At 42.0% G+C, this 25,750-nt stretch overlaps 1 protein-coding gene across 8 annotated transcripts in view; it reads left to right on the forward strand.

The window, feature by feature from the left end:
• The window catches only part of LOC110487940 (uncharacterized), a 145,383-nt gene that overhangs the window by 55,414 nt on the left and 64,219 nt on the right, over positions 1–25,750 (forward strand). For all 8 annotated transcript variants that reach the window (XM_090227567.1, XM_090227570.1, XM_036971044.2 and 5 more), the window contains exons 18-30: positions 889–927; positions 1,116–1,160; positions 2,240–2,275; positions 4,212–4,325; positions 4,528–4,563; positions 8,435–8,596; positions 8,929–8,973; positions 9,127–9,162; positions 9,368–9,421; positions 9,667–9,717; positions 9,836–9,943; positions 17,804–17,839; positions 18,196–18,303. In XM_090227567.1, the coding sequence (XP_090083693.1) occupies positions 889–927; positions 1,116–1,160; positions 2,240–2,275; positions 4,212–4,325; positions 4,528–4,563; positions 8,435–8,596; positions 8,929–8,973; positions 9,127–9,162; positions 9,368–9,421; positions 9,667–9,717; positions 9,836–9,943; positions 17,804–17,839; positions 18,196–18,303 (870 nt within the window). The remainder of the gene's footprint in view (positions 1–888; positions 928–1,115; positions 1,161–2,239; positions 2,276–4,211; positions 4,326–4,527; positions 4,564–8,434; positions 8,597–8,928; positions 8,974–9,126; positions 9,163–9,367; positions 9,422–9,666; positions 9,718–9,835; positions 9,944–17,803; positions 17,840–18,195; positions 18,304–25,750) is intronic.

Consider the following 25,750-nt stretch of genomic DNA (forward strand, 5'->3'; position numbering starts at 1 on the left):
TTGACTAGAGCCTAAATGCATCTGAAAGGTGAAATCGACAATTGAAACTTCACTTCAGATTCTTTAATACCATGATGTACACAGGATAACACACACAGGGATTATAATGACAGAGTATTATAAACCCCTAGGTTTAGGAGGAAGTCCTAGAGAGTTCCTCCTTTGATTGTCAAGTAAGTCTGCTACTTGATTGGTTGATATAGAACGGTGGGTAGGCCGTATGCAAAATATAAATGGCGTTTGTACATAGACAGGAGAAGATTAATCATGTCTGGAAAATGTGTTATAGATACAAAGCAATCTTGCAGCTGTCTGACCATAGGCAGGTTAAACCATGGGATTTGTCGAATAAAATGAAAATACGTTTGTAGCTGCTTGATAAGCCTGGTTGCTTCCTCAGCCTGGTTATTAGTTGGTTGTCATAGGTCATAGGCATTAGTTACACAATTAATATAGGTCACTGACAATTATGGTTCAGCTTAAGAAAGCCTGTTTTCTGTCTGTCTGCCCGTTTGTCTTTGAATCTCTTGGCGAGCTGTGAATGAGTGGGTCACTCAGTGGCTTGTGTTTCTGAGAGAGAGAGAGAGAGAAAATCCTCTGCATTAGTTATTAGTAACTTTCACAACAATATCACTCTGTATGCAGAAGGGATTATGATATTAAGACAGATGTATAGATATAGAAAATGTATAAATCCACCTCTAACACATCTTAGTGAAGACACAGTATGTTACCCTTGACTGAAACCAAAAAGCTTCTAGAGCAGAGCCTGTGTGTGAGTGCGTCTGTTCTTGTTGGGCTCTGGTAGACAGAGAAAGTGAAAGACAGTTAGAGAGGGGGATAGTTGCTCAGCTCTCTTTTTTTTTTTGTGTTTTGTTTTGTTTCTAGGGCACCCCAGGAGGGCCACCTGGATCGAATGGAGAAAAGGTAAAAAAAATATCTGCGGTATTATTTTAAATCCAATTCAATTCTACTTCGAAACTTTGAAGGCTGCAGTATATGAAGTATGCAGACTATATTGTTTGATAATAACACATCCGAAAACAATGTACATTTCTGGAATATTACAACTGTTGTTATGGTTACTATTTATTGTTCCTCTCTTCCTGCCCCAGGGGGATTCTGGGACACCAGGGAAAGATGGAGAGCCAGGAGATCCTGTGAGTACAGGATGCGTTCAAATAACTGTTTTGTTTTATAGTCATTTAGTCATGTTAGTCAGCTAGTCGTTTTAGTTATGCTAGTAATGTTAGTCACGTTAGTCTGTTAGTCTCGTTAGTCCGTTAGTCATGTTAGCCAGTTAGTCATGTTAGTCATGTTAGTCATGTTAGCCATGTTAGTCATGTTAGCCATGTTATTCAGTTAGTCATGTTAGTCATGTTAGTCATTTTGTCATGTTAGTCATGTTAGTCAGTTAGTCAGTCAGTCATGTTCATCAGTTGGTCAGTTAGCCATGTTAGTCAGTTAGTCATGTTAGTCATTTTGTCATGTTAGCCATGTTAGCCATGTTAGTCATGTTAGTCATGTTAGTCAGTTAGTCAGTTAGTCATGTTAGTCAGTTGGTCAGTTAGTCATGTTAGTCAGTTGGTCATTAAGACATGTTAGCCATGTTAGTCATTTAGTCATGTTAGTCATTGAGTCATGTTAGTCATTTAGCCATGTTTGTCATTTAGCCATGTTAGTCATGTTAGTCATGTTAGTCATTTAGTCATGTTAGTCATGTTAGTCAGTTAGTCATGTTAGTCATTTAGCCATGTTAGTCATGTTAGTCAGTTAGTCATGTTAGTCATTTAGCCATGTTAGTCAGTTAGTCATGTTAGTCAGTTAGTCAGTTAGTCATGTTAGTCATTTAGCCATGTTAGTCAGTTAGCCATGTTAGTCATGTTAGTCAGTTGGTCAGTTAGCCATGTTAGTCAGTTGGTCATGATAGTCCATTAGTCATGTCAATCAGATTAGTCATGTTTGTCATTTAGCCATGTTAGTAATGTTAGTCATGTTATTCAGCTAGTCATGCTAGTTATGTTAGTAAGTTAGTAATGTTAGTCATGTTAGCCAGTTAGTCATGTTAGTCAATTAGTCCTTTAGTCATGTTAGTCAGTCATGTTAGTCAGTCATGTTAGCCAGTTAGTCATGTTAGTCAATTAGTCCTTTAGTCATGTTAGTCAGTCATGTTAGTCAGTGTGTAATTTGAAACCTAATCATAATGCTCTACTATAATGTATTGCTGTTGTGTTTTCAGGGTCCTAGGGGTCCTGGTGGTGGTAAAGGAGATAAGGTGACTTACCCTCAGTGTCCCAGCTTGAATTATCTTGATTTTCTCTCTAAATATCTGTATATAATTGACTTGTCGGTGTGTGTATCTATACTTCTCTAGATATGTGGGTTTGTGCTTCTACATATGTGACTGTTTGTGTTTCAACATCTGTGACAGTTTGTGTTTCTACATCTGTGACTGTTTGTGTTTCTACATCTGTGACTGTTTGTGCTTCTACATCTGTGACTGTTTGTGCTTCTACATCTGTGACTGTTTGTGTTTCTACATCTGTGGGTTTGTGTTTCTACATCTGTGACTGTTTGTGCTTCTACATCTGTGACTGTTTGTGTTTCTACATCTGTGCGTTTTTGTTTTTACATCTGTGGGTTTGTGTTTCTACATCTGTGACTGTTTGTTTCAACATCTGTGACTGTTTGTGTTTCTACATCTGTGACTGTTTGTGCTTCAAGATCTGTGACTGTTTGTGTTTCTACATCTGTGCCTGTTTGTGCTTCTACATCTGTGACTGTTTGTGCTTCAACATCTGTGACTGTTTGTGTTTCTACATCTGTGACTGTTTGTGCTTCAACATCTGTGACTGTTTGTGTTTCTACATCTGTGCCTGTTTGTGCTTCTACATCTGTGACTGTTTGTGATTCTACATCTGTGGGTTTGTGTTTCTACATCTGTGACTGTTTGTGCTTCTACATCTGTGACTGTTTGTGTTTCTACATCTGTGACTGTTTGTGTTTCTACATCTGTGACTGTTTGTGATTCTACATCTGTGCGTTTTTGGTTTTACATCTGTGGGTTTGTGTTTCTACATCTGTGACTGTTTGTGTTTCTACATCTGTGACTGTTTGTGATTCTACATCTGTGACTGTTTGTGATTCTACATCTGTGACTGTTTGTGATTCTACATCTGTGCGTTTTTGGTTTTACATCTGTGGGTTTGTGTTTCTACATCTGTGACTGTTTGTTTCAACATCTGTGACTGTTTGTGTTTCAACATCTGTGACTGTGTTTCTACATATGTGACTGTTTGTGTTTCTACATCTGTGGGTTTGTGTTTCTACATCTGTGACTGTTTGTGCTTCTACATCTGTGACTGTTTGTGCTTCAACATCTGTGACTGTTTGTGTTTCTACATCTGTGCCTGTTTGTGCTTCTACATCTGTGACTGTTTGTGCTTCTACATCTGTGACTGTTTGTGTTTCTACATCTGTGCGTTTTTGGTTTTACATCTGTGGGTTTGTGTTTCTACATCTGTGACTGTTTGTTTCAACATCTGTGACTGTTTGTGTTTCAACATCTGTGACTGTGTTTCTACATATGTGACTGTTTGTGTTTCTACATCTGTGGGTTTGTTTCTACATCTGTGACTGTTTGTGCTTCTACATATGTGACTGTTTGTGCTTCTACATCTGTGACTGTTTGTGCTTCAACATCTGTGACTGTTTGTGATTCTACATCTGTGCGTTTTTGTTTTTACATCTGTGTGTTTGTGTTTCTACATCTGTGACTGTTTGTGTTTCTACATCTGTGGGTTTGTGTTTCTACATCTGTTGGTTTGTGTTTCTACATCTGTGGGTTTGTGTTTCTACATATGTGACTGTTTGTGCTTCTACATCTGTGGGTTTGTGTTTCTACATCTGTGGGTTTGTGTTTCTACATCTGTGGGTTTGTGTTTCTACATCTGTGGGTTTGTGTTTCTACATCTGTGGGTTTGTGTTTCTACATATGTGACTTTTTGTGCTTCTACATCTGTGGGTTTGTGTTTCTACATCTGTGGGTTTGTTTTTCTACATCTGTGGGTTTGTGTTTCTACATATGTGACTGTTTGTGCTTCTACATCTGTGGGTTTGTGTTTCTACATCTGTGGGTTTGTTTTTCTACATCTGTGGGTTTGTGTCCGTACATCTCTGACTCTCTTTTACTCTGTGTGTCTGTCTCACAGGGTGACCCGTGTGAGTTGTGTCCCGTCCTGTCTGAAGACCTGGGCAACACTGTAGCCCTCCAGGGGAAGACAGGGCCCAAAGGAGAGCCTGGGATAGGAGACCCTGGCCTCCCGGTGAGATATATAGCACCCCTAACTCTTAACCTTTGACCCTTTAAAGGTGCACTCTGCAAGATGTGCATATAGTGATTTATGTTTAATATAGTCATCAAGGAATTCAGAAATGCTCATTTAAAGCTAGAAATATTTATTATCTCATCTTCTCTTCCTCTCCTCTTCTCTCCTCCCTCCTCATCTCCTGTCTTCTGTTCATCAGGGTCTTCAAGGATCAGATGGGAAGGCGGGAGAGAAGGTACAGAGTTCCTTTATATCTCATGTTTCATTCATGTGCTTTGAGAATGGGATACATACAGCCTCTAAACTCAACTGTGCACACACACGCACACGCACACACACTCATATACTGTAGGTGCATACACACCAGTATACCAAGGGAGGCAGTTAGCCGAGCGGTTCAGAGCAGTGGGCCAGTATAAAGGTTGCGGGTTTGAATCCCGAACCGACTAGGTGAAAAGGTGTTCTGAATAAGAACGTCTGCTAAATGATTCAAATGGAAATGTACACACACACACATACGTACAGTGCCATCGGAAAGTATTCAGACCCCTTGACTGTTTTCCACATTTTGTTACATTACAGCCTTACTCTAAAATGTATTAAATCGTTTTTTTTCCCCTCATCAATCTACAAACAATACCCCATAATGACAAAGCAAAGACAGGTTTATAGAAATGTTTGCTGATTTGTTCAAAATAAAAAAGGGAAATATAACATTTACATACGTGTTCAGATCCTTTACTCAGTACTTTGTTGACACCCCTCTGACAGAGATTACATTGTCGAGTCTTCTGGGGTATGATGCTACAAGCTTGGCACACCTGTTTTGGGGAGTTTCTCCTATTCTTCTCTGCAGATCCTCTCAAGCTCTACCAGGATGGATGGGGAGCGTTGCTGCACAGATATTTTTAGGTGTCTCCATAGATCCATAGGTCGTTGTCTTGTTGGAAGCGGAACCTTCGCCCCAGTCCGAGGCCCTGAGCGCTCTGGAGCAGAATTTCATCAAGGATCTCTCTGTACTTTCCTCTATTCATCTTTGCCTCGATCCTGACTAGTCTCCAAGTCTCTGCCGCTGAAAAACATCCCCACAGCAAGATGCTGCCACCACCATGCTTCACCATAGGGATTTTGCCAGGTTTCCTCCAGACGTGACACTTGGCATTCAGGCCAAAGAGTTCAATCTAGGTGCCTTTTGGCAAACTCCAAATGGGCTGCCATGTGTCTTTTCCTGACAAGTGGCTTCCGTCTGGCCACTCTACCATAATGGCCTGAATGGTGGAGTGCTGCAGAGACCTGTCCTTCTGGAAGATTCTCCCATCTCCACAGAGGAACTCTGGAGCTCTATCAGAGTGACCATTTAGTTCTTGGTCACCTTCCTGACCAAGGCCCCGATTGCTCAGTTTTGCCACTGTGTTCTTGGGGATCTTCAATGCTGCAGACATGTTTTGATACCCTTCCCCAGATCTGTGCCTCGACACAAACCTATCTCGCATCTCTACGGACATGGCTTGGTTTTTGCTCTGTTAACTGTGGGACCTTATGTAGACAGGTGTGTGACTTTCCAAATCATGTTCAATCAATTGAATTGAAGTCAAGTTGTAGAAACATCTCAAGGGCAATCAATGGAAACAGGATGCACCTGAGCTCAATTTCAAAGCTCATAGCGAAGGGTCTGAATACTAATGTAAATAGGGTATTTCTGTTTATTTATTTTATACATTTGCAAAAACTCCAACAAAAATAGTTTTCGCTTTGTCATTATGGGGTATTGTGTGTAGATTGATGATGTTTTTTTTTTTTAAGTATCCATTTTAGAATAAAGCTGTAACGTAACAAAATGTGGGGAAAGTCAAGGGGTCTGAATACGTTCCGAAAGCACTGTGTATATAGACAAACAAGTGCTTTCAAGGTTCCAAACACACACACATACACACACACACCATGCTGTGCCTGTAACCACATACTGTAATTGTTTAGCAGCCTTCCCCATCCCAAACCACAGATCATGTTGTGACATGACAGCTGTATTGTGGCCAGCGTCTCCTCTATGGCTGAATAACTGATCTGTTAGGGACAAAACATTAGACATAGTTGAATAAAAAAATTGTTAGGGCCACCACATTAGACAAAGTTGACCAACTGATATGTTAGGGTCACCACATTAGATATAGTTGAATAAATTATCTGTTATGGACACCACCTTAGATATAGTTGAATAAATTATATGTTAGGGACACCACATTAGATATAGTTGACTAACAGATCTGTTAGGGACACCACATTAGATATAGTTCAATCAATGATCTGTTAGGGACACCACATTAGATATAGTTGAATAAATGATCTGTTAGGGACACCGCATTAGATATAGTTGAATAAATTATCTGTTAGGGACACCACATTGGATATAGTTGACAAACTGATCCGTCAGGGACACCACATTAGAATAACTGATTTGTTAGGGACACCACATTAGATATAGTTGATTAACTGATCTGTTAGGGACACCACATTAGATTAACTGATCTGTTAGAGACATCACATTAGATATAGTTGATGAACTGATCCGTCAGGGACACCACATTAGAATAACTGATCTGTTAGGGACACCACATTAGATATAGTTGAATAAATTATCTGTTAGGGACACCACATTGGATATAGTTGACAAACTGATCCGTCAGGGACACCACATTAGAATAACTGATCTGTTAGGGACATCACATTAGATATAGTTGATTAACTGATCTGTTAGGGACACCACATTAGATTAACTGATCTGTTAGAGACATCACATTAGATATAGTTGATGAACTGATCCATCAGGGAGACCACATTAGAATAACTGATCTGTTAGGGACACCACATTAGATATAGTTGATTATCTGATCTGTTAGGGATGCTACTTTAGATATAGTTATTTAACTGATCTGCTAGGGACACCACATCAGATTAACTGATCTGTTAGGGACCCCACATTAGATTAACTGATCTGCTAGGGACACCACATCAGATTAACTGATCTGTTAGGGACCCCACATTAGATTAACTGATCTGCTAGGGACACCACATCAGATTAACTGATCTGTTAGGGACCCCACATTAGATTAACTGATCTGTTAGGGACACCACATCAGATTAACTGATCTGTTAGGGACCCCACATTAGATTAACTGATCTGCTAGGGACCCCACATTAGATTAACTGATCTGTTAGGGACCCCACATTAGATTAACTGATCTGCTAGGGACACCACATTAGATTAACTGATCTGTTAGGGACACTACATTAGATATAGTTGACGAACTGATCCGTCAGGGACACCACATTAGAAGAACAGATCTGTTAGGGACACCACATGAGATTAACTGATCTGTTTGCACTCAACAGAAGACTAACTGATCTGTTTGGACACCACATTAAACAAATCTGTTTGGACACCACATTAGACAAACTGATCTGTTTGGACACCACATTATACTAACTGATCTGTTTGGACACTACATTAGATATAGTTGAGTAACTGAACTGTTAGGGACACCACACTAGATATAGTTGACGAACTGATCCGTCAGGGACACCACATTAGAATAACTGATCTGTTAGGGACACCACATTAGATATAGTTGACTAACTGATCTGTTAGGGACACCACATGAGATTAACTGATCTGTTTGGACACCACATTAGATATATTTGACTGACTGAACTGTTAGGGACACCACATTTAACTAACGGATCTGTTTTGACTCAACAAAAGACAAACTGATCTGTTTGGACAACACATTAAAGTGATCTGTTTGGACACCGCATTAGACTAACTGATCTGTTTGGACTCAACAGAAGAGTAACTGATCGCTTTGGACACCACATTAAACCCATCTGTTTGGACACCACCTTAGACTAACTGATCTGTTTGGACACCACATTAAAGTGATCTGTTTGGACATCACATTATACAATCTGATCTGTTTGGACACCACATTATACTAACTGATCTGTTTGGAAACCACTTTAGACGATACACCTTAAAGGAAGCATGCCTATTAGTGGGTGTTATCACTAATCTGACTCACTGTTATGATGTGTGTCTGTGTGCTTGGCAGGGAGAGGTGGGATCGGATGGGGTCAAAGGGGAAAAGGGTGACGCATGTGCTGTGTGCCCCACCCTGGGTGAAATACCTGGTGCCAACATGGTTGCTATGAAACAAACTCTGACACTCAAAGGAGAGAAAGGAGAACCTGGGCTGGGACAGAAGGGAGAACAGGTGAATGTGTGTTTTTTGGAAATGAATGTGTAAGTGTGTGTTCTGTTGTGTTGTCTTGTGTGTGTCACGGGAGGTTGGTGGCACCTTAATTGTGGAGTTCCGGGCCTTGTGGTAATGGCTGGACGGAATAGGTGGAATGGCTTCAAATACATCAAACACATAGTTTCCAGGTGTTTGATGCCATTCCTTTTGCTCCTTTCCGACCATTATTATGACCCGTCCTCCCCTCAGCAGCCTCCTGTGGTGTGTGTGTGTTTGTTTGTACCTGTGTTGTTCCTGTTTCTTTGTATCTGACCCAGAAGTAACTCCTCCACTCTGTTGGTGCTTTACAGGGGGAGGCTGGACTCGTTGGCCTGGCAGGGCTAAGAGGGGAAAAGGTGTGTACTGCGTAAGGTTCCAAGTAGGACACAGGAGTTTTGACATAGTGCAGAGACTGATGGAATAAATGTGTTTATGTATCTCACCCATTAAATTTAGTTCAAAAGCAATTTGTACAGTTCTGTTGACATTACAGTTTATCTTGTTTCCAGGGTAACGCTGGTGGCAAAGGAGCTGACGGTAAAACGGTGAGTGTAGACTACCATTAAGAGTGATTTCACTAGACTCTTTTCAGTGACTGATACTTTATATTCATACTTTATATTCATAGTTGTCACCCGTTATGATAAAATATTTCTCAGAAATTACTGATGCAGAAACGATTTCAGTTGGCGGTTGCGATGCTCTTTGGAGATAAAGTGATGACATGTACTGTAACTATTTATCTGATAGGGCAAAACTGGACCCAGAGGACCTAGTGGAAAGGATGGACTGAAGGGGATAAAGGTGAGAGATGGAGATAACAGACACTACATCCAATACTGGCTGATGTCACCATATTGTGTTATGTTGTGTTAGAGTGTTAGATTGTGCTAGAGTGTGTTAGAGTGTGTAATGTTGTGTAGTGTTATGTTGTGCTGTGTTATATATTGTGTTATGTGTTGTGTTAGGTTGTTGTGTAATGTGTTGTGTTAGAGTGTGTTATGTTGTGTTGTCTTGTGTTATATTGTGTCATTTGATTCTTTTGACAGGGAGATGCGGGGATTCCTGGTCTGGGAACTCCAGGTCCTAAGGGCGAGAAGGTGAAGTGTGTGTGCGTGCATGTCTACACATGAAAGTATGGCTATCCGTGTGTCCACACAGGTGTGTAGGAGAGTTTTGCCACCCGTCCTAACCCAGTGTGTCTCCCGTCTACCCCAGGGTGCGTCGTGTGAGGTGTGCCAGTCTTCTCCCTCAGAGGTGGGCAGTGAGACGTCCATTGTCAAGGGGCCTCCCGGGCTTCCAGGAGTGGGCGCCGATGGCAAACAGGTGAGACCACTCTACCTGACAGGAAAAGAGTTGCAACAGGCTTCTCTGCTTACTTCGTTATCCAGGTTTGTCATAAGTTTGACGATGCTTGTTTAACATGACCAAGCCAACAACATACACATGCCTCTGTCAAACCTACCAAAACACCAACCTGAATGTAGTTTAGTGTATACAGTGGTTCCTCCTTTAAAAGTTGCATCATATTGCACCTTGCGTGCTGCCGCAGAATTCTGTGGCACGTCATTTAATTCTCAGCCATTTTTTCCTGTTACTGCAAGTTATTGCTAATTTAACCACCAAAGGACATCTTTGAGAAGCATTTGATAGTATTCCGTATTGGCATTACCTGAGAATTGAAAACCTTTTTTGTGATAACATAGTATATGGGATTGATTTTAAGAAATTTGGCTTAATTCATTAGATTAATATTATGGTGTTTCTATTCAGAGAAAAACGAAAACCTCAGGGGTTCCGTTAGGATCGAATGTAAAATATGGCGATGTACAACGTGACGGTTGGAAGTAGGCTACAAGATTGTAGGATTCTAAATTGTTTGCCTTCATTAGACAACGTTGTTCCAATATTTCTGTAAGTCAGGGATATTTATTCCCATAGTAATTCCCTTAGTAATTCGTTACAATGGCGCCGGAGGAGATGGCCGCCGTTGTACGGTCTCCTAACCAATTGTTCTATTATGCGGGGGGGTTTTCGCGATATTTGTAAATTATTTTGTACATAATGTTTCTGCAACCGTATCTTACAGAAGAAAAGAGCTTCTGGATATCAGGACAGCGATCACTCACCTCGGATTAGACAAAGATTTCTTCAACAACAACAACAAGCAGGACTCACACGATATTCTCCAAACACCCCACAGGGCAGACATCCCAATTATTCGCAAAAGGAAGCGACGCAGAGGACGAAGAGCCGGATGCCTCGTCCGGACCCGCAGAAGAAACCTAGGAATGCTGCCGTTACCGCCAATATTACTCGCCAACATGCAATCATTGGACAATAAACTAGACGAGGTAAGATCACGAATATCCTACCAACGGGACATCAAAAACTGTAATATCCTATGCTTCACGGAATCATGGCTGAATGATGACATGGATATCCAGCTAGCGGGATACACACTGCACCGGCAGGATAGAACAGCACACTCCGGTAAGACGAGGTGGGGCGGTCTGTGCATATTTGTAAACAACAGCTGGTGCAGGAAATCTAAGGATGTCTCTAGATTGTGATAAACTGCAGGCCACACTACTTGCCTAGAGAGTTCTCAGCTATACTTTTCGTGGCTGTTTATTTACCACCACAGAGAGATGCCGGCACTTAGACCACACTCAGTCAGCTGTATAAGGAAATAAGCAAACAGGAAAACACTCAGCCAGAGGCGGTGCTCCTAGTGGCCGGAGACTTTAATGCAGGGTTTTTTAAATCAGTTCCACCAAATCTCTATCAACGTGATAAATGTGCTACCAGAGGGAAAAAAATGATTGATCACCTGTACTCCACACACAGAGACGTGTACAAAGCTCTCCCTTGCCCTCCATTTGGTAAATCCGACCACAACTCCTGATTCCTGCTTACAAGCAAAAATTAAAGCAGGAAGCACCAGTGACTCGGTCTATAAAAAAAAATGGTCAGATGAAGCAGATGCTAAACTACAGGACTGCTTTGCTATCACAGACTGGAACATGTTCCGGGATTCTTCCGATGACATTGAGGAATACACCACATCAGTCACTGGCTTTATCAATAAGTGCATTGAGGACGTCGTCCCCACAGTGACTGTACGTACATACCCCAACCAGAATCCATGGATTACAGGCAACAATTGCACAGATCTAAAGGGTAGAGCTGCCGCTTTCAAGGTGTGGGACTCTAACACGGAAGCTTGCAAGAAATCCCGCTATGCCCTGCGACGAACCATCAAACAGGCAAAGCGTCAATACATGGCTAAGATTGAATCATACTACACCGGCTCTGACACTCGTCTACTAGACTACAAAGCGAAGCACAGCCGCAAGCTGCCCAGTGACACGAGCCTACCAAACAAGCTAAACCACTTCTATGTTCGCTTTGAGGCAAGCAACACTGAGGCATGCATGAGAGCATCAGCTGTTCTGGACGACTGTGTGATCACGCTCTCCGTAGCCGACGTGAGTAAGACCTTTAAACAGGTCAACATACACAAGGCTGCGTGGCCAGATGGATTACCAGGACGTGTGCTCCGGGCATTTGCTGACCAACTGGCAGGTGTCTTCACTGACATTTTCAACATGTCCCTGATTGAGTCTGTAATACCAACAAGCTTCAAGCAGACCACCATAGTCCCTGTGCCCAAAACACAAAGGCAACCTGCCTTAATGACTACAGACCCGTAGCACTCACATCCGTAGCCATGAAGTGCTTTGAAAGGCTGGTAATGGCTCACATCAACACCATTATCCCAGAAACGCTAGACCCACTCTAATTTGCATACCGCCGAAACAGATTCACAGATGATACAATCTCTATTGCACTCCACACTGCCCTTTCCCACCTGGACAAAAGGAACACCTATGTGAGAATGCTATTCATTGACTACAGCTCAGCGTTCAACGCCATAGTACCCTCTAAGCTCATCACCAAGCTAAGGATCCTGGGACTAAACACCTCCCTCTGCAACTGGATCCTGGACTTCCTGACAGGCTGCCCCCAGGTGGTGAGGGTAGGTAGCAACACATCTGCCACGCTGATCCTCAACACTGGAGCTCCCCAGGGGTACATGCTTAGTCCCCTCCTGTACTCCCTGTTCACCCACGACTGCATTGCCAGGCACGACTCGAACACCATCATTAATTACGACACAACAGTGGTAGGCCTGATCACCGACAACGACGAGACAGCCAAAGGGAGGAGGTCAGAGACCTGGACGGGTGGTGCCAGAATAACAACCTATCCCTCAACGTAACCAAGACTAAGGAGATGATTGTGGACTACAGGAAAAGGAGCACCGAGCACGTCCCCATTCTCATCGACAGGGCGGTAGTGGAGCAGGTTGAGAGCTTCAAATTCCTTGGTGTCCACATAAACAACAAACTAGATTGGTCCAAACACACCAAGACAGTTGGGAAGAGGGCACAACAAAGCCTATTCCTCTTCAGGAAACTAAAAAGATTTGGCATGGGTCCTGAGATCCTCAAAAGGTTCTACAGCTGCAACAACTTGCAGGCCTCCGACCGCAAGGCACTTCAGAGGGTAGAGCGTACGGCCCAGTACATCACTGGGACAAAGCTGCCTGCCATCCAGGCCTCTAGGAAGGCCCTAACAATTGTCAAAAACCCACAGCCACCCAAGTCATAGACTTTTCTCTCTACTACCGCATGGCAAGCGGTACCGGAGTGCCAAGTCAAGGACAAAAAGGGTTCTCAACAGTGTTTACCCCCAAGCCATAAGACTCATGAACAGGTAACCATGGTAACAATGGTTACCTTGTAACGGTTTTCTTCTGGTGAAAGAGAGGCGGACCAAAATGCAACGTGGTTATCTTTATACATCTTTAATGAAAGCGGAAAAATGAACAATATACAAAACAAGAAACGTGAAAAACCGAAACAGCCCTATCTGGTGCAACAAACACAAAGACAGGAAACAATCACCCACAAGAGACCTAAAGAATATGGCTGCCTAAATATGGTTCCCAATCAGAGACAACGATAACCACCTGCCTCTGATTGAGAACCACTCTAGGCAACCATAGACTTACCTAGACTACTATACTAAAACACAACCCCATCAATCTACAAAACACCTAGACAAGACAAACACATAATTCACCCATGTCACACCCTGGCCTAACCAAAATAATAAAGAGAAGACAGAATACTAAGACCAGGGTGTGACAGTACCCCCCCCAAAGGTGCGGACTCCAGGCCGCACACCTAAACCCATAGGGGAGGGTCTGTTTCCCCAATGGAAACCAAAGGGCAAACTTATACAAGTAGTAATCAGTGAGGTGTGCGTAATGAAAGTTCCGGAGGGTGCAGACTTTTTTTCTTTAAATGACTGTTGTATGTAGGATGCTACATTTATGACTAGTTTAAATTGTAAGTAGGCCGGATATAAAAAAAATCCTACTTCCATTAGGCTGTTAAGCCTCAGAGCCTACCTCCGTCAGTTGAGTTATTTTATATAGGTCTAGGCTCCGAAGAAATAGACTCCAATTAAGCCCTTTTGTTGTTTGTAAAGTCAAATTCAAAAGGCACTCACACATTTGAGCTATCTTTTTGCAGGTGCATGGCAACAGCCGGATAAGATGAGGAAAAAGAGGAGGAACCCGCACACTGCTCTTGATCCTATCACTGATCTTTGATAAGCTTTATGTATCGGCCTCACGGCCATCGTCAGAGCTTTTGTGGGTTTTTTAAATTAGCACCCTTATGTAGACCTAGCCCCGCCCACATCCATTCCATGCATCGAAAAGACTTGGAGGCGAAGGAAAAATAAATAAGTGCTACCAAACATAACAATATGCATTTCATAAATATTCAAAAAAAGTGTGTACATAAAACGGATTAAACGTCTGTAAAAACCACAATGAGGACATCGACCTACCAAGCCAGTTTTCATAAACCATTGGGTACAGAGTAATCTGAAATAGGGGCATGATTTATGTTAAAATTTACAACAAAATGTACATTTCATCATTAAGACCTTTTGGAAATAATGTCTGGAGGGTGAAAATTCCAAATCATTCTCTTTTACTCAGAGTATTATTTATATCACCTCCCCTGTCTGATATCTTAACTTTCTCTATGACACAAAATCTGAAGGTAGAAATGTCATGTTTTTGTTAATTCATTAAAATGTACTGTGACTGGATAATCCCTGTCGTTTCTCCTAATTAACCTTTTATGTTCAATGATTCTCTGTTCGAGAGAACAAGAGGTTTACCTACATAGCACAGCCCACATGGAAATGTAATAATGTAGATAACACGGGTGGTGGAACACGTAATAATGTAATATATTTGGAACCGTTTTCCTGTGTGTGGGTGGCAGAAATATTCACACACATCATATTGTTGCACTGTGCGCATCCTCTGCATTTATAGCTGCCATTTGGAAGAGGGCGTAAAAGAGCCTGGCTGATTTTCTTTTGCGGCTGGCAGTTGGCATGGAACAATTTATTGCGTAAATAGAACATACCAGTGTTTCTTGACCGCATCTCCCACTTTTCGTGAGTTCAAAGTATACTGTATGTAGTTGTGAACATTACGAAGTGTTCCTTAGCTTTAGCGGGTCGTTTCTGTAGCAGTTCATCTCGTGTTTTCCCCAATGCCAAATTAAGAGCTTCATCCACACATTGTGGAGAATAGCTTCTTAGAAACCTATTGCGCATCTCCTCTGCTTTTTCTAGATAGTCCTGAAAATAATTTGTTGGGAGGGGGGGATTCCCACGTAGCTTGGCTATTAGACAATTCGTTAGTAGAGGTTGAATAGTCTATTGTTCAGCTAATAGCCCATCCTGCTAGCTTGTGAAAAAAAAATAAAAAATACTTTTTCCCCTTTCCACGTTAAAGACTCAAAGTGTTTTTAGCCACAATCGGCCCTAACCCCAATGAATAAATTTGGGCACAGTCGATAACGTGCTGGACTTCGGGGCCAGAATGTTTAGGGTTCGAAACCTGCTCCCTGCTTGCTATAATGAATGAGTTTGATACACCTGGTATTGGATATGGCTGAAAAAAACGTGCTAAATTGTGATTTTAGTAAATGAACTTTATGACAAAAAAATATGCACAATCTTTTGTCTCTACATTAACTAACATATTCCTCTCAATTGTACATTTTTAGCTTGACTCGTTATGATGTTATAACTACATACATTTGCTTCCCCGTAATGTTTTGTCAGACATCTTTGCTGAAGTCACCAGGGACATCAAATTCGTCATTGGAACCACTCGATATGATTGGTCAAATAAAAACCTTGGGACCCAAATGCATAATGAGTGCTCTAACTCCCTCTTGTGGTGGTCTGGAGCAATGAAGCTGTGACGCTGGGTACCTCTAAGTCTCGCAGTGTAAGCTCAAAACCTTTAAAGGAGGAACCACTGTACCTGCATCTTCAATATTGGAACAGCCAGTTTATGACATACAGTTGAAGTCGGAAGTTTACATACACCTTAGCCAAATGCATTTAAACTCAGTTTTTCACAATTCCTGACATTTAATTCTAGTAAAAATTCCCTGTCTTAGGTCAGTGAGGATCACCACTTTATTTGAAGAATGTGAAATGTCAGAATAATAGTAGAGAGAATGATTTATTTCATATTTTATTTCTTTCATCACATTCCCAGTGGGTCAGAAGTTTACATACACTCAATTAGTATTTGGTAGCATTGCCTTTAAATTGTTTAACTTGGGACGCACGTTTTGGATAGCCTTCCACAAGCCCATTGGTTATTACTGCATTGTCGGAACTAGAAGCACAAGCATTTCGCTACACTCGCATTAACATCAGCTAACCATGTGTATGTGACAAATAAAATGTATTTGATTTGATTTGCGACCAAGCTTTAACTTTCTGACTGATGTCTTGAGATGTTGCTTCAATGTATCCACATCCCTCCTGCTGCAAACACCCCCACAACATGATGCTGCCACCCCCGTGCTTTGGGATGGTGTCCTTCAGCTTGCAAGCCTCCCCCTTTTTCCTCCAAACATAACGATGGTCATTATGGCCAAACAGTTCTATTTTTTTCATCAGACCATAGGACATTTCTCCAAAAAGTACGATCTTTGTCCCCATGTGCAGTTGCAAACCGTAGTCTGGCTTTTTTATGGCGTTTTTGGAGCGGTGGCTTCTTCCTTGCTGAGAGGCCTTTCAGGTTATGTCGATATAGGACTCGTTTTACTGTGGATATAGATACTTTTGTACCTGTTTCCTCCAGCATCTTCACAAGGTCCTTTGCTGTTGTTCTGGGATTGATTTGGACTTTTCACACCAAACTACATTCATCTCTAGGAGACAGAATGTGTCTCCTTTCTGAGCGGTATGACGGCTGTGTGGTCCCATGGTGTTTATACTTGCGTACTATTGTTTGTACAGTTGAACGTGGTACCTTCAGGCGCTTGGAAATTGCTCCCAGGGATGAACCAGACTTGTGAAGGTCTACACTTTTTTTTCTGAGGTCTTGGCTGATTTCTTTTGTTTTTCCCATGATGTCAAGCATAGAGGCACTGAGTTTCGTGGTAGGCCTTGAAATACATCCACAGGTACACCTCCAATTGACTCAAATGATGTCAATTAGCCTATCAGAAGCTTCTAAAGCTATGACATCATTTTCTGGAGTTTTCCAAGCATTTTAAAGGCAGTCAATTTAGTGTATGTAAACTTCTAATCCACTGGAATTGTGACACAGTGAATTATAAATTAAATAATCTGTCCGTAAACTATTGTTGGAAAAAATAATTGTGTCATGCACAAAGTAGATGTCCTAACTGACTTGCCAAAACTATAGTTTGTTAACAAGAAATTTGTGTAGTGGTTGAATAATGAGTTTTAATGACTCCAACTGAAGTGTATGTAAACTTCCGACTTCAACTGTATACAGGGAATCCCCCACCTAACACAGAATACGCCATAGTGATCTATATATCTCATTTATATGGTAAACTACTGTTTCACACTGCTTAATTACGTAGTGTGTGCCTCAGTGGTTAGCACTTTGTCAGGGCTTTATATCTGAATAGGTAGAGGCTTGAACAGGTGTGTGGGTGTGGGTGTGGGTGTGGGTGTGGGTGTGGGTGTACTATTATAGGTGGGTATCACTCTCACTCTTTTTCTGTCTTCTCCTGTCTCTTTACACAGGGTGTGCCAGGTCTTGATGGTCTAAGGGGAGAGAAGGTCAGTTCTTTATGTCAGGTTGCTCTTTATAAAAGTCTCTGAATAGCAAAAACCTTTTACTGCAGTGGGTTAAATCAGGGCCACACATAGTGTTTCTTGGTAGTCATAAACAAAACTACCTTCAAACACTCTGGTATCACAAACCCAGAATTAACTTATTACTGGGTTTAGGTTCAGACTAATAATAATTTGATGAAGCTTTGTGCATTGTAATCAGTAACCTTGAATTATTATCCTGGATTGTTGTTAAATCAATCTTCATTTATGAATGTTTAAGTACGAGTCACAGACCAGATCCATGTTTTTGATTACAATGCATTGTTTTAAATGACAACATCATGTGTCTCTGTTGCTAGGGAGACCAGGGTGAGCAAGGAGACCAAGGATTGGCCGGAACCCATGGAATCCCGGGCCTGCCTGGAGAGCCTGGTCGGGATGGAGTAACTGGACTGAAAGGGGAGAAGGTATGGAACGAACACCCAACCAACCATCCAACCTATCAATGAGTCAGTCAGTCTGACTGTCTGGCTGTCTAGCTGGACTGGCTGGCCCTCTGTCTGGTTGGCGCTCTGTCTGCTTGTTTATCCTATCGTGACGTTGTATTAGTTAATGTGAAGACTGTTGTTCATCGAAGGATTAAAAGTTAATTGGGTGATTAACTCAATCAAGTAATTATTAACTCATTAATCTGGGGCACCATGGGAAATTTTGTTTTTATTGAGTTTCTATTTCCCAGATTAACTCAAAGAATATCAGAATATCGATTTTACAACAGCCGCTAATTAGCCAGTTACCTCTTACAATCTCGTTCTGAATGTCGTATAGCCCGTGAATCTGCACGGACCCGGGTCTCACCAATGAGTTCGTACCACCCCAATCTTAGTTGAATATTTATTTACTAAAAAGCTAAAATTATGATAAAAAATACACATAGACAAAACACATTATAGGCTATTGATTAGAACTTAGTATAACGGGCCAACACACTATGACGCGTGTTACCCAAAATGGGGATTTCAAAGAGAGAGAGGAAAAAGAAAGTACACGAGAGAAATATACATTTGGGTGAATTTGTCAGCTATGCTATTCTAACCCTAGCCTTGCCCCAAACTGCCGCTCTTATTGGTCAGAATATAATGATGTAATTATGTGGGGTAAACCTCCGACCTCCGGTTCAGGGGACCGTTCAGCTGCTCGATGACGCACTTTTCCTGCGCACCTCTCTGATCATCCTCCCGATGTCAGTGTCCTTTTGGCTTAGGAGTCTGTTCCCTTACCCTTGCTATGGAAGGGGTATTCTGAGGACAGACAGCTCTGTAGCTCAAAGCTCACAGCATAGGAATGAAACCTTTTAGATACCACGATTCGCTGAGATTGGATGCTAAGGGGGTCCGGCTTGAATTCACCCGCTTAGACACAGCTACTCATCTGTAGCTTGCGTAGAAAAGGATTTCTTTGTCTTCAAACTTGTGTTGCGTTCTGGGTTTGTTTACTTTTTAGACCTTGGCTGCAGCTTGGGTCACGTAGTCTTCTCTGTAAATTCTATACTCACAGGTTTTATACCCTTGGGTCAGAAGTGGGAGTAACCGCCTTTAGGGCAATTCTCTGGGCGTACCAAGTTTATGAGGCAAGGTCTAGATTTTATTCAAATCCAATTTTAGACAACTAACTTACCATTTCATCTTTACCAATACATTCCCTTTGATTTGGACATTTTCCACACAACGTACAATGTATAAACATCAAACATATACTAGGAAAACTATTCATGTTGCAATGTTTTCGTAATAACATCATCTATTAACCTTTAATAACAAAACAAAAGTGACATACATTTTCATATTCCATCTATCGTCATGACCACCATTGTGGCTGACGGAAACCATTGTTCCAATGTCCCTTTATTTCATGTTTAATGTTCTGAGGCCGGTTCTCCATAGTAACAGGACAAAGGAATTTGTCTGTGGTCTGTGGCTAATCAATCCTCAGGTTGTTTTTTGTCTAAATAATCAATAATATTTCAACCGGACAATAGCGTCGTCAATATAAAGGAAAAACAACGAAAGGCGCACTCTCGGTCGCGCGCACCATACAGGTCTGGGATTTCCCACTATCCACTCATTCAAAGTGTTCATTCTCCCTCATTTTTCAGAATAAAAGCCTGAAACAATATCTAAAGACTGTTCACGTCTAGTGGAAGCCATAGAGAATGCAATCTGGGTCATATCCCTTTATATGGTGGATAGGCTTTCAATAATGGCACTTCCTGGATGGATTTCCCTTGGGTTTTCGCTGGCCATATCAGTTATGTTATACTCACAAACATTATTTTAACAGTTTTGGAAACGTTAGAGTGTTTTCTATCCAAATCTACCAATTATATGCATATCCTAGCTTCTGGGCCTGAGTAACAGGCAGTTTACTTTGGGCACGCTTTTCATCCAGGTGTGAAAATACTGCCCCCTTTCCCAAACAGGTTTTAACATTAGGACTCTGATGACCTGGTAAAATAAAACCCCTTCATTGTTGCCCAAGCTATCATCTAGTGGGTTCTCTAATAACCTCCCTCTCGGAAGACACTAAAAGATAAGGTTTACCTCCCTAGACTCATTCAATTTGAGCAGTGCACCCTCCCCTCCCCATTTTCCCACCAGTACACCAGCAGCATGAGCGAAGTTTGGACGTGATTTCTCTCCATGCTCACTCCACATGTACGGTCTCAGGACTCATGCCACACTCCTGCTGCTCGTACACAGGTTGCTGGCTCGGAATCAGATCACAGGTAGGAGTGGTGAAAGACAAGGTCGTAGTGAATGCCTTTGTCACTATTTTGTCACTATTTCTTCAGAAAGTTAGGGGGAGGGGGGGTTGAGATTCACTCTGTTCCTGGTCAAATCATCCCTTCCTTTCATCAAGACACCATCTATGGTCACCTTTGCCATAACTCGAGAGAGGACAGAGCAAAACAACAGTTAAGAAATTTCTGATTCTGGAAATCCAGACTATTACATTCCTATTTTCCTTAATACCAAAATCTCAAAGACAATTGTCCAAGAGCATAACAACACAGTGTTGAAACCATTTTCCAAATGGTCTTATACTCCCTTATCATACTGGTGTCGTGTCGTTGACTGTCATTAAATGTGAAGACTGTATATTATCAAATTAATTCTCTGTGTAATTTAATTATGCGATTAAACTAATCATGAAGCATTAACTAGGAAGTCGTTGCACCACGGGAACATTTTGTTTATAGAGTGTCAATTTCCCAAATATAACTCTTCAGATATTTTCATATTTTATCAAAACAGTCGCTTATTAATGCATTTTATTACCTCATCAGTCTCTGAACGTCGCAAACCCTTAGATATCTGCACGAACCCTACCCTAGATCATGAGAAAGATTTAAACAAATTGGTTTAAATATTTATTTAATAACTAACTAATCAAATCACAGAATTACATAAACACACACACAATAGGTCACACATTGGTTACAATCATGACAGGAAAGTCCCTAGTGGGCTAAGCTGATATGACGGCTTGGTAGACAAAGGAAAGGGGTAGGGCCGTTCAAGAGCGGGAAACTCAAGAGTGGATTCACTACATACAGTTGAAGTCGGAAGTTTACATACACTTAGGTTGGAGTCATTAAAACTCATTTTTCAACCACTCCACAAATTTCTTGTTAACAAACTATAGTTTTGGCAAATTGGTTAGGACATCTACTTTGTGCATGACACAAGTAATTTTTCCAACAATAGTTTACAGGCAGATTATTTAACGTACAATTCACTGTGTCACAATTCCAGTGGGTCAGTTGACTGTGCATTTTAACAGCAGGGAAAATTCCAGAAAATGATGTCATGGCTTTAGAAGCTTCTAATAGGCTAATTGACATCATTTGAGTTCCTATTTCGCAACAAAGCCTCCTTCACTCACGCTGCCAAACATACCCTCGTAAAACTGACTATCCTACCAATTCTCGACTTCGGCGATGTCATTTACAAAATAGCCTCCAACACTCTACTCAGCAACCTGGATGCTGTCTATCACAGTGCCATCCGTTTTGTCACCAAAGCCCCATATACCACCCACCACTGCGACCTGTATGCTCTAGTCGGGTCATCTATAAGTCTATGCTAGGTAAAGCACCTCCTTATCTCAGCTCACTGGTCACGATAACAACACCCACCCATAGCAGGCGCTCCAGCAGGTATTTCTCACTGGTCATTCCCAAAGCCAACACCTCCTTTGGCCACCTTTCCTTTCGGTTCTCTGCTGCCAATGACTGGAACGAATTGCAAAAATTGCTGAAGCTGGAGACTTATATTTCCCTCACTAACTTCAAACGTCTTCCCACACACCTGTTTTCAACCCCATTCATTACCTGTTGTGTATTTAACCCTCTGTTTCCCCTCATGTCTTTGTCAGAGATTGTTTTATGTCAAGTGTTGTTTTTTGTTGTATAGGTGCGCGACGGGTCCTCGTACCCATGTTCATTTATGTATGTACGTATTTAGTGTTTGGAGCATGTTAAGTGGACTTATATTAAAAGACTCTATTTACACTCCGTTTGACTCTCCTGCACCTGACTTCCCTGCCACCTATACACACGGCTCTGACAGAATCTCTGACCAAAAATATGAAGTCAGCAGGAGAAGAAACTTAGCTCATGGAGATGGAGGAACGCGTCTGGGAACAAGCGGAGGAGATTGACTGTCTGAGCGCCGCCATGGATCGCATGGTCCAGAATATGGACCGCTGGGAGAGACAGGAAGTTTCTCCAGCACCTCCACCACCACAACCGGGATCTCCCTTGAACGCTTTTCCCCCTCCTGAACCTAATAAGATCCATTTATCCCTACCCACGGGATACAACGGAGATACTGCTGGCTGCCAGGGTTTTCTTATTAAACTGAACTTGTATCTGGCCACGGTCTCCCCAGTACGATTGGACCGTGAGAATAGTTGCACCCTCGTCTCATGCCTCACTGGGAAAGCCCTGGAGTGGGCCAGTGCTGTGTGTAGAGAGAGTTAAATACACAACAGATAATGAATGGGATTGAAAACAGGTGTGTGGGAAGACAAGACAAAACCAATGGAAAATGAAAATGGATCAATGATGTCTAGAAGGCCGGTGACGTCGACCGCCGAGGAACGCCCGAACAAGGAGAGGCAACGACTTCGGTAGAAGTCGTGACAGACCCCTCTCTACCAAATAGTTTACTAATGTGGTGATGTCTGGCATATGAGTTTCTTCATATTTTTACACCAATAACAAATTCATTACATACTGTATCAACACAGAACCCTCAAATGTACCCTAATTAGCGATTTTTTAAAAATGCAGCATGATGCAAAGTTGGACTATTTTTAAACGTAATTTGTGCTCTCGCCATACGTATATATTGGCAATTTAATATGGTACCTTTTAAAAGCCACTGTCTTTGATTCTCGTAAGGATTATCCAACCCCAAATCGTCTCCACTTCCGTCGCCATGTAAAACTATCCAGGTATTGTTCCTGGACTTGTGTTTATAGACAGGTAGTAGTTGTATCACTTTCGATTCTGCTGTTACTGAATGTAACTCTTTTCCCTGTTGTAAATCTATCCTATTTCTTCATAAGGAATCATTGATATTTTACCCCCGGTATCTATTAGACAGTTGTGTGAGACGTGGCCTCCTACGTCTCGCTAGACATAGGAACCGTAATCTCTATGAACCACTATCGATCGAACCGAGGCCAAACACCGCTATGTGAAAGTTTCCTGCCCACTGCTTTGAAAAGTGTTTGCTGCTTTTCTTTTGTCAAAAATGCAACTGCTGGCTACGCAGCATTCTCTCCTAATGCAGTAGGCTCCATTACCAGCTTAAAATCCCTTTTCCAATGACCAACAGCCCCACTCCTTAAACAGGGCTCTGATTATTTGCCCATTCCTCCCTATTTCTTTGTGTTACTTGGGCCATTGAAACCACTGTTAGTGACTTTCACTGTGGCGGCATTAACTACTCGTACGGCTGCAAAGTAATCGGAAGTAGATTCTACTCTCAAAGCCTATTGCTCTATTTCATCCCAATGAAAATGTTGATCCACAACCCAATTTTGATAACAGGTTTAAGACCTGCCATCAAAGCAGACGTACACATTCTATCAACATACCCAGTCTTTTTGCAACTGAATACATCTAATTCTGGTTTAATCAGTTAGTTTTTTTTGTTAACACAACGCTGACATCAAAACGCTGGTGCATTAAGCTTTTATTTAAATGTTATGTTATTGAGCCAAGTCACAATTGCATCTCTGAATTCTTTATGAGATTGGAATTTTCCGTCAGCAGGGAAATACTAACCAATTTTATCCAGTTTGCAAAAATGTTCCCATTTTCAAGTCGATTTGGTAGAATGCTTCTGCACCTCTTTCAGCTCCTCTATGGCTTTTAAAACGTTTCTTCCTCTAGCCCTACTTTGCATGGAGAATCAGGTCTGCCGGTCACCATTTCATACTTATTATTCCGATGCCTCTCCCAATGGTGTCCATTGTGTTTAGATTTCCTCCCCAACGGCTCTAATACACACCTTCTATCAACTGTTTTCCAAGGTAATGATACCCACTTCCCCGGAGAATAGTTATGGTATTTGTGCCTTGTAATTGGTCACAGCACCTGATACCTTGTATTAGAACCAATACTGACGCACTTTCCAATTTACTACTGGAGAATATGGTTGACCTAAAGTCTGATACCAATGTTACGCCTCAAATATCACTGTTGTTGACAACAATCAATCAATCAATCAAATGTATTCATAAAGCCCTTTTTACATCAGCAGATGTCACAAAGTGCTTATACAGAAACCCAGCCTAAAACCCCAAACAGCAAGTAATGCAGATGTAGAAGCACGGTGGCTAGGAAAAACTCCCCTAGAAAGGCGGGAACCAGGCTATGCGGGGTGGCCAGGTCTCTTCTGGCTGTGCCGGGTGGAGATTAGAAACCTAGAGAGGAACCAGGCTCTGAGGGGTGGCCAGTCCTCTTCTGGCTGTGCCGGGTGGAGATTAGAAACCTAGAGAGGAACCAGGCTCTGAGGGGTGGCCAGTCCTCTTCTGGCTGTGCCAGGTGGAGATTAGAAACCTACAGAGGAACCAGGCTCTGAGGGGTGGTCAGTCCTCTTCTGGCTGTGCTGGGTGGAGATTAGAAACCTAGAGAAGAACCAGGCTCTGAGGGGTGGCCAGTCCTCTTCTGGCTGTGCCGGGTGGAGATTATAACAGAACATGGCCAAGATGTTCAAATGTTCATAGATTACCAGCAGGATCAAATAATAATAATCACAGTGGTTGTAGAGGGTGCAACAGGTCAGCACCTCAGGAGAAAATGTCAGTTGGCTTTTCATAGCCAATCATTCAGAGTTAGAGACAGCAGGTGCGGTATAGAGTCGAAATCCGCCGGTCTGGGACAAGGTAGCACGTCCGGTGAACAGGTCAGGGTTCCATAGCCGCAGGTAGAACAGTTGAAAAGAGGGACAGCAGGTTGACCGGGGACAGCAGGTGGACTGGGGACAGCAAGGAGTCATTAGGCCAGGTAGTCTTAGGCATGGTCTTAGGACTCAGGTCCTCCGAGAGAAGAGAGAAAAGAGAGAGAGAATTAGAGAGAGCATACTTAAATTCACACAGGACACCGGATAAGACAGGATAAATACTCCAGATATAACAGACTGACCCTAGCCCCCCGACACATAAACTACTGCAGCATAAATACTGGAGGCTGAGACAGGAGGGGTCGGAAGACAGGAAGATCACGTCAGTGACTCATGTTACAACACATATTACCATGACTATGTCATGGTTCCCCAACCCAATTGTGCATAAACCAACCTCTCTCCTTATTGCTACTGCTAATGCAAACAAATCATG

The sequence above is a fragment of the Oncorhynchus mykiss genome, chromosome 30, assembly GCF_057628025.1.
Source record: "Oncorhynchus mykiss isolate SJ-2025 chromosome 30, ASM5762802v1, whole genome shotgun sequence".
Taxonomy (NCBI): Eukaryota; Metazoa; Chordata; class Actinopteri; order Salmoniformes; family Salmonidae; genus Oncorhynchus; species Oncorhynchus mykiss.